The sequence below is a fragment of the Salminus brasiliensis genome, chromosome 1 (genome assembly GCF_030463535.1).
Source record: "Salminus brasiliensis chromosome 1, fSalBra1.hap2, whole genome shotgun sequence".
In the NCBI taxonomy this organism is placed as follows: Eukaryota; Metazoa; Chordata; class Actinopteri; order Characiformes; family Bryconidae; genus Salminus; species Salminus brasiliensis.
Window position 1 is genome coordinate 58,838,008 of NC_132878.1, and position 9,108 is coordinate 58,847,115.

At 40.1% G+C, this 9,108-nt stretch overlaps 1 protein-coding gene across 1 annotated transcript in view; it reads right to left on the reverse strand.

Moving 5' to 3' along the window:
• Positions 1-192: 192 nt before the first annotated feature.
• The window catches only part of LOC140559901 (E3 ubiquitin-protein ligase pellino homolog 2), a 13,776-nt gene continuing 4,860 nt past the window's right edge, over positions 193-9,108 (reverse strand). The window contains exons 2-6 of the mRNA XM_072683665.1: positions 8,236-8,365; positions 7,918-8,019; positions 6,361-6,558; positions 6,060-6,245; positions 193-5,722 (exon numbers count right to left, since the gene is read on the reverse strand). Coding sequence (XP_072539766.1) covers positions 5,123-5,722; positions 6,060-6,245; positions 6,361-6,558; positions 7,918-8,019; positions 8,236-8,365 — 1,216 coding nt within the window. The 3' untranslated portion in view covers positions 193-5,122. The remainder of the gene's footprint in view (positions 5,723-6,059; positions 6,246-6,360; positions 6,559-7,917; positions 8,020-8,235; positions 8,366-9,108) is intronic.

Genomic DNA, 9,108 nt, shown 5'->3' on the forward strand with positions numbered 1-9,108 from the left:
AGACACACACTCAGTCAGACACACATTCAAACAAAACAAACATCTCTAGCCCTGCAGTGCCCTGTGCATTGAGTGTATAGAGACCCTTGGAAGAGAGTGTAAACTTTGACTTGTGTAAACCTGAGGTCACCCATTATCAGTCTGCAGGGGCCAGAGGAGTTAAAGTGCCCATAGCAGGTTAAGAATGGGGGGCAGAACAGCATTTCTGAGACATTTGGAAGACATGAAATTATCCGTACCAGAGCAACGGCTTGCTACAAGACAACCGCACATCAGCTCAAAACATGTCGGGTATTTACGTTCGGGCTACGTTCACATTACAGGTATCACTGATCAATTCAGGTTTTTTTTTCTTGCATAGATTTGATCATGCTATGATTTTAGTGTAACTTTAGTGTAAACAGATATGCATGCTCACATTCAAATCAATAATTTCACATGCGCATGAACAGGGACGAGTATGCATACGCAGATTTGAAGGGCCCAACACTGACAGGGGCTCTGAAAAAGGTATTAATTGAGTATTTCTGGCACAGTTGTTAGAGTTGTGGGGCCCAGTGTAATATCTTTTCATGGGACCCAAAATCCCCGGCAGTGTCCCTAGTCATTAACAAAAACAGCAAGTGAATGAACAAACGAACCAGTAGTTCAAGCCTTCGTTGGAATTAGTCTTTGCTCGCCGGTTATTCACCTTCAGGACGAGATGGCCACAATAAGGAGGCCAGATGCATTACTGCTTTTGACACAATGTCTGGCCCTAGTTATGTCCTGACATAAAAACTGAATATCCCAATAACAAACTTTTACTGTTAATACATCTAGCATCCCTGAAGTAGAGAGGCCTGCCCAACAGTGGCAGATTAGTGAAACCAGGCATCAGACATCACAACACTGTAATCAACAACTCAGTGCTCTTACCACTGAGCCATCAATGACCCACCAGGCTTACTCTCTGTCTGGGAAACCAGTCCTATGTATAAAATAACACATGCGTACATTCTTTAAAAATACTGTGTTGGTGTTTGGATATTTTAGATATTCATTCATTCATTTCTGGTATTGTGTTTTATTTGACGGTTTTAATGTCCATCATATCTTTGGTTTTCCCTGGGTTGATTTGTTTTTGACTGAGTAGTGGACTCCTAGTACTCTAGATCAGCACATCGATTATTCAAGGACAGCCGTGAAGGTGTTCAGACCAATAATGCTCTAAAACAACTGTATAAACATCAACTAAAGCAAAAAAACACAAGACGGCAGCATAGTGGGCCCATGTGAAACCAGAGCTACTCTGGTGAAGAGTAGCTGATGATTTTACAAAAAAACTGAATAAATAAATAAAATCTGATTATTCTCATCAAGGTCATCTGGGCACAATCCAGATATGTATCAAGGACCATATCAACTGGCTCAGATGTCAGAAGCTGAGATTTTCGGCAGCACGCAGCTCAATTAAAAAAAAATCTGATTTGTGCCACTTCAACCTGGTAATGTGAACACAGCCCATGCTTACACCTGCAGCAGACTGAAACTGCTACAATAACGACCACATCTGAAACTCCTCTCAGTCTCAGATACAAAACTCAGGAATGTGTTGACTGGGTGGAAAGAAGATAAGCAAAAACACAGTTTCAGTTGGAGCCAATTTTTAGTGGCCTAAGACGGCAGAAGAACTCAGGAGCAATAGTAAATGCATACTGTTATTGGCACGACGCATCAAATACCAAAGAACACTGAAGTCCTGAAAAAACAAAATCCAGGAGAAAACTGAGCAGATGTGAAGTACAGTCATAACAACAAGCAGGACACGTGAAAAATCAGTGACATTATCTCTTTGTTAATATAAAAATATGCTAAATTGAGGTCTCTTCTTTTGCGTGTGAGGTAAAGGAGAGCTTATCTGTCTTTACACCCTGCAATTAAAAAGCTTTCTCATGTGATCAGCTTAACTAGAAAAATTAGAGAGATGCACAGTGCAAGGCCTGCATGTGTACGGGAGAATCAGTGGGTGAATGGGTATTTTTTTTTTTCCTTCAGCTTTAAGGTAACCAAAACAATCAAATATTATCAAGGAGTGCAGTGAAGCTCAGATAAAAATATATATACGACTCATTTAAGATTCAATGATAGCACCAGGGAGAGCAGAGATATTAGCTAAGCACTGGAATAGTACATTCATCATACTGGTCATTGTATTTACGGTTCGGGATTCCTATGCCATTTCGGAGTGTGACACAGTGAAGCCTACATACGTCAGCTGTGAGCTCTCCAGGATTCAAATCATATTTGCACATTAAAATAATATTTTTATATATATATATATAGTAAATATACTGCTATATGTGAAACACTTGTATATAAAAAAATCTGACCATCGGTCAAAGTTTAGTAACACAATAATCATGTAGAAAAATATGACATCTTGACTTTTTTTTTTTTCTTTCAAACAACTACTGTATATACTCCAGCTACAACTTCAAATTTGATTTAAATGCTAAAACAATTTTAATAATACAAAGAAACAAAGGAAAAAAAAATATTACAAGGGCTACATTACTCATGACTTGGCAAAGCCCTTCGACCCTAGGCCGAGTTTCATCATGTTTAAGCCGGAATCAGGTAGTACCCGCTCGAGTCATTGCATCTCTTAGTTGAGCTATAGCTTAATTCTAGTAATGCTTATTGCTTAAGATGAGTGTTGCATTAGAGGGGGGTGTCCTATCTAGTGTGTCGAGTGAGATGGAACCACAGGAGGTCATGTACTAAGAAAGCATTAGAAGTGGCCATAGATGGGTAAAAAGGAGGCAACGGAAGAGGGAGTGCAACAATAACGCGGGCATTCCTCCCATAGACTAAAGGCTGGATGTTAAGTTTGGAAAACATTTTCTTAAGAACGCCATAACCTTTTGCTCAATTCTGATCACACGGTTCTGCAGCATAGCTTCTGAGGTCATGTCTTGAGACATCTAATTACTATGAGATACAAGTTACCTCAACAACAACTGAACAAGCATTTAGAGGTACGAGTTGGGTATTATACAACAAGGAGGTACTCTGTATTCTCACTTTTAGTCTACTGCACAGATTCGACCTAGCACTGTCAAAATATGGTACAGCTGTATGCTGTATGTTTTCTTTTTTCTTTTTTTTTTTTTTAAGTGAAAAGAAGTAAACATCCCCTGCAGATACAGATACAGGTTTTCTTTTAAAATGTTAATGCAGTTATTTTACAATCAAGAAACCTAAAAAATTAAGTAGATAACATTTTGAAAATTTGGACACCCCTTATTCAAAGAACTTCAGAAACCATCAGCTCCTCTAAGCATCTGGCTGAGGGTCTGAAAATAAAGCTAATTCAGGCCAACAAAACAAAGGCTGTGAAAAGAGAATACCTGCAGAAAAGACGCACAGGAGTGGTAGTGCACGGTGCATAGAAAAGTGGTAGGAAAACTGACCTGCAACCTCCTCACAAAACATCTAGAGTATGTAAAACAACATATACATAAGCTAGAAGCATTGTGGAATAAAAGTGCTGTAAACTGAGAGTTAGGATGAAACTCTCAAATCACTTATATTAGTATATATACTAATATTTTATATTATATATAAAAAAAAAACATGGTATGAAAAGAACCACTTGCCAACTGTTAGGCATGGTGTATATATTTAGGGTTGTGTGGCAACCAGGGGCATAATAGATTCCAAATGTCTGCACATTCTGAAATGTGAAACACAGCCAGTGAAACACACACTCCTGTCTGTCTACAAAAATGGTTTGCAACCTGTGCCAAAAGGCGTGTTAAGGACTAAGTTGGGTGTCCAAACATTTGAATGTGCCATATTGACTACTTAATACTGTATTTGCTGGGTAAGCCTATCAAATATAAAGTAACTGTGCATTAACATTTGCAGAACAGGTTATGCTTACATCTTTTTAAGTCAGAAATCAACAAACTACATCATTTGGCCATTGGTGACCAAACATATACAAATTTTCTCTCGCCGAGCACTTTATTAGGAACACTATACTAATACAAAGAAGGGCTCTGTAGAGTTCAAAACAGGTTCAGCTCATGCTGCAGATTTTTCAGCAGCGCTTTCATCTTGAGAATCTCTCATCTCCCACATCCCAAAAATATTCTATTGAATTTAGATCTGGTGACATGGTGCATTATCATGCTGGTAGTAGCTGTTAGAAGAAAAATAAAATGTGGCTATGAAAGGATGTTCATGGTCAGCAAAAACACTCAAATAGGCAACTGGTGTTGGTCATCTTTCTGCTCTTGACTGACAGAAGTGCAACCCCCAAATTAATGGTCTGCTGTTATAGCCCATTAGCCTCAAGACTGGACATGTTGTGCATTTAAATGCTTTTCTGTTCACTCCAATTGTACAAAGTGGTTATCCGAGTTACTGTTGACTTTTTGCCAGCTCCAGTCATTCTCCGTTGACCTCTCATCCCCTCCCGCTAACGCTTTTCTTATTACATCATTCTGAGCAAACTGTAGACTGTTCTGATATAAATCTCGCGAGATCAGCAGTTCCTCAACTCATCCTCAAACCAGCTCTTCCGATACCAACAATCACACCACATTTATAAAAAGCAAAAAAAAAAAAGCCTACCAGAGAACTGATCAGATAACTGCATGAATGAGTAGGTTAATATAAGTGTTCCTAAAGAAGTGCTCAGCGAGTGTATATCTGTGCACATGGGTAATAGCAAATGAGGATATTCAAAAGTGAAGCCAAAAGAGATCATAAACCAATAATAGAGCACCGTCATTGCCAATCTCAAGTGCTTCAAGCGTTGCCAAGGTTTTTTCTTTAACCTCCATATCCATATGCTATTTCAAATATCACTAAATATGAACCATCCTTGTATTTGGTTAGTGCCAAATTGAATCCATGTCAGAAAAGGCACCCTACCCTACCAGGCTACCTCAGGACTGTATTCAAAAGTAGAATACACATACAGAGTCAAGTGTGCATATACTCTAAGGAAGCAACAGCATATTTGCATGTAAATTACAGCATGTCTATCTACAGTATGAATACATTCCTGAGACAGGCACTGGTTCCACAGCCCTCCTGTCCTGCTTTTTACCCTCCTGTGGCCACCTCATCAATCTATCGGCCCCTGAAAGATGAGGCGGGTAACACCAGGATTGCCCAACAGTGGGGCGGAGCAGAAGGGGCATGTAGGGCGGAAGGCATGGGTCCCATGGGGAAGCGGCGTCTCGGCCCAGTACCGAGCCGTCCTCTCTGAGCACACATGCCCACAGGGCACGAAGGCATGGGTGGGGGCTCCTGCATCCACATAGAAGGCCGGTTCGCAGCCCAGCCATAGGGGCACATAGGGCCCCACTGTTCGGCAAAGGGGGCACTCCCGTCGGCCGCCAGTGCCCCCGCTCGCCCCTTCCTCCCGGTCCCGGGTACGTTCGGGCCGCTGGCCCCAGTCATGCCGACCATGGACATGACCGCAGGCGAGGTAGGCCCAGGGCTGGCGCTCCTCCAGGCTGTGACTGCGGGGCAGGCTGGGGAAGGCCAAGGTGCTCAGGCCCACAGGGCATTGCGGCCGGGCCGCGTTCAGCTCCAGACGCAGGGCGTCCAGGTGGCGCAGGGTAGGTGCTTTGAGTAGACCTTCAGCAGTGCGCCACAACAAGGTGGCTCCACAAAGGTCCACAAGAGAGCCGTCCTGCAGGGCACTGCTCTCACCCTGAGCCTGACATAGCACAGGAAAATTATTAACAAAGCCACCAACAGCAGAAGAAAAATAAATAAATAAATATCAATACAGATCAAGCACATCTTTACAAAAAGATGTTTTAAATAGATTGTATCTTTTTCTTTTTTTCTCTTTAATAATAAATTAAAAAAAAAAAAAAACCCTACTTCCCCAGTCCATTATATATTTTTTGATGGATACAGCTGACAATAAATTTGTCAAAGCTATAACTGAAATCCTTAATTTTTTTGTAAATCCACAAAAAATGCATCTATTAGACTCTTCCACTTTGATATGTTATGAAATTAATGTACCAGACAGTAACCGTACATACCAGTTGGCCACGGATGGGGCCAGATCTGGTTTCTCTCAGAGTGTAGACATCTCCACAGACGGAGATTTCCCTCCACATGCCCTGCTTGGACTCCTCTGGGAAACCCTGGGGATGCATCACCAGCACTCCATTGGTTGTAAGCCCATCCATGTGACCATCAGGGTTCTTCCACTTGGTGGCTTTTTCCTGTAGTAAGAGACTGGTTATAGATGTGCCATTCCAGATGCCACGCTTTCATGTAGAACGATGTAATAAGAAAAAATGCTTAAAGCTTTTCCAACAGTTTATGAAGAACACCAACCCCAAGAAAAATGTTTTTAGAAGAGTCGAAGCCAGCTGCATAAATACGAGCAGTGTAGGGGGGGTTCCGTTCACAGACCACCCTGCAGGCAAAGCGTGAGATGGTGCTGGGGGCAACAGAAGAATCCTCACTCTCTTTTGAACCTCCAGGTGTATCAGTCACCACAAAATCTATGGGACTTTCAGTGGAACGGCCAATCTAAAGGCAGGGACAAGCAAAGTAATCAACAAGAAAAGTTGATTGAAAAGCCCATGACAATAAATCACACATCATCTCTCTGTTGGGGTCAGGAAAACACTTTTGCTCCCTGAGGATCAACACCGAGAGGATAAGGAGGAGCTTCTTTCCACAGGCTATTCAGGCTGTAACTAGAACTACCTCATATACACACACTTTACAACCAGGATATTTTAAATAGACATTTAATATTCATTATAGGCATTAAATGTACATTATTATTAATACATTATTAATATTATAAAAAAAGATTATATTTACATCCAGCTCAGCTGCACAGCTTTATATTCTGAATTTTTTTATAATAATGCTTGAATTTACATTGCATGACAACCATTTAATCAGTTTATAATTTGATGAATATAATATGAATTCATATTGCACATATTCAGTGTACCGTATCACATACAAACATATATGCACACACCTCTCTATATATTTGTTTGTATTATCTCTGTAAAGATTTGTTTTATTTGACATTTGTTTTGCGTGTTACACATTCCATCTCCTCCTACTCCTTATATATATACACACACACACATTATATATATATATATATCAAATCCAATTTTATTTGTTACATACAGTGAAATGCTTTTATAAATGTAGTGAAATGCTTTTATATATATATATATATATATATATACATACATATATACACACACACACACACACACACACACAGGTTGGCTACAGTCACAAGGATCTTAAAATTCTGAATAATATGTGCAACTGTAGTCACAGGAACATCAAGCTGCTTGAAGATGGTCTTATAACCTTTACCTTTAACATGCTTGTCTATAATTGTGTACCAACACTTTTGTCTACGTGTGTATATTAAATTAACTGTGATCATTTTTTACAATCATTTTACCAGGCATTTATTCCCTTTATTTGCAGCAATTATCCCCTCTACTATACAATTACTCGCACCTAACTCTGTCTTTTCTGCTGAACTGTTCATTCACTTGCAGCAGATATGTTTAGGCTACTTATATAAAAATTAATTTTGCTCACATAACTAAAAAAGATATTTAGCAACAAAAACTATTAGTCTTTAAGACTGTGCCAATAGGCCACCCCAACATGTAATCTAGGTTATTTAAACTCTCTGCCAGAGCTTTTAGAATCATTAAGTATATATTAGAAAACTAATATTACATGCCATATAATTACATGATTATGAGGAACCGATATGTGAGTACATATGTCTGAGGTAGATCAGTAATATTGGTAAAACGGTCTACCCTCTACCAAGCATTGCCTTTCCATGCGAGTAGTTGAAAAATTAAAATTTTAGCACAGCTCTCTGCGTCTCACCTGGAACATATCTGTGTCGTTGTCATGACAATATTCCACCACCACGGTCTGATTTCTCGAGAGGGTGAAGGATATACTGTGCTGACCCCTGCTGTTAACCGCCTGAAGGAAAAAGGTCAAACCCATTCATTAATTAAAACCTGTGCTATATTAATTAGATTTTTAAAAATCCAATGCAGCCACAAGATCACATACATTCTTGCAGACAGGCAGACAATAACAGGTTCTAACAAAGTTCATCAAACAGCCTTCTAGACACTCTAATTACCTGCTCTAAATCTACTCGACTTTCTACTCTCACTACATTAAGCCACCTACCTTGCTATCCTGTGGGTTGCTGAGGATGTGCACAGTGCTCGGCTTGACACCATTAGCCTTTGCTCTCCTGTATAGAGCAAATCGACTCCTCTTCCGACCCTTATCTCCACCCGGAAGGGAGCCATTGTACCTGGAGATCAACAAGAGACATTCATTTAGATAGGTAGACACACTTCATAAATCACAGTAGGGAAATATGGGTGCTAAAGGCACTGAGCAGTATATACACAATCAATTACGTGAATCGTTGGCAACAGTTTTGCTGTTGTTTTTAAAAGCTTATTAAAGGTTTATTAAGAGGCAAACATAAATCAGCATGGCAGTATTAATGTGCTCATATTTGCAATTTAAACATTCATGGTCATTTTCAATGCATATGCATGTGTGCATATTATTTGGAGTTAAAACTAAAATCAAAATGTGAAATCAAAAACATAAATGTGACAACAGCAATGTGTCCAGTCATGGCAGGTAACATTTCTCATTCAGAAAAACAGAATTCCACTGAAACACATCTGTACAAAGGGGAAAAAACATAACTTAACAATGAAGCCTTTGTGCAATGACAGCCCTGGGGAGGTGTTGCATGGCCACACAGCAAATGCCACCACACTTGGAATTAGGAGCATGTCTGATCTAGTCTCAGGCTCAGTGGTTAGGCTGCATGCCTCCACAGAATAAACAGGGGAGTTCTATGCCAGTTCTTGGATTATACGGGAATGATGAAAACATGGTGGAAAAGTTTTAGTTAAGAGGTCTGGAGATATTCTTAGCCAATCAGATGCACGTGGCACCCATAATAGGTATAGAGGGCTCCAGTGTCCCACGCGCTCTGCTTCTCTGAACGCTTTGTAAGCAGTAACTCAGTTTGGC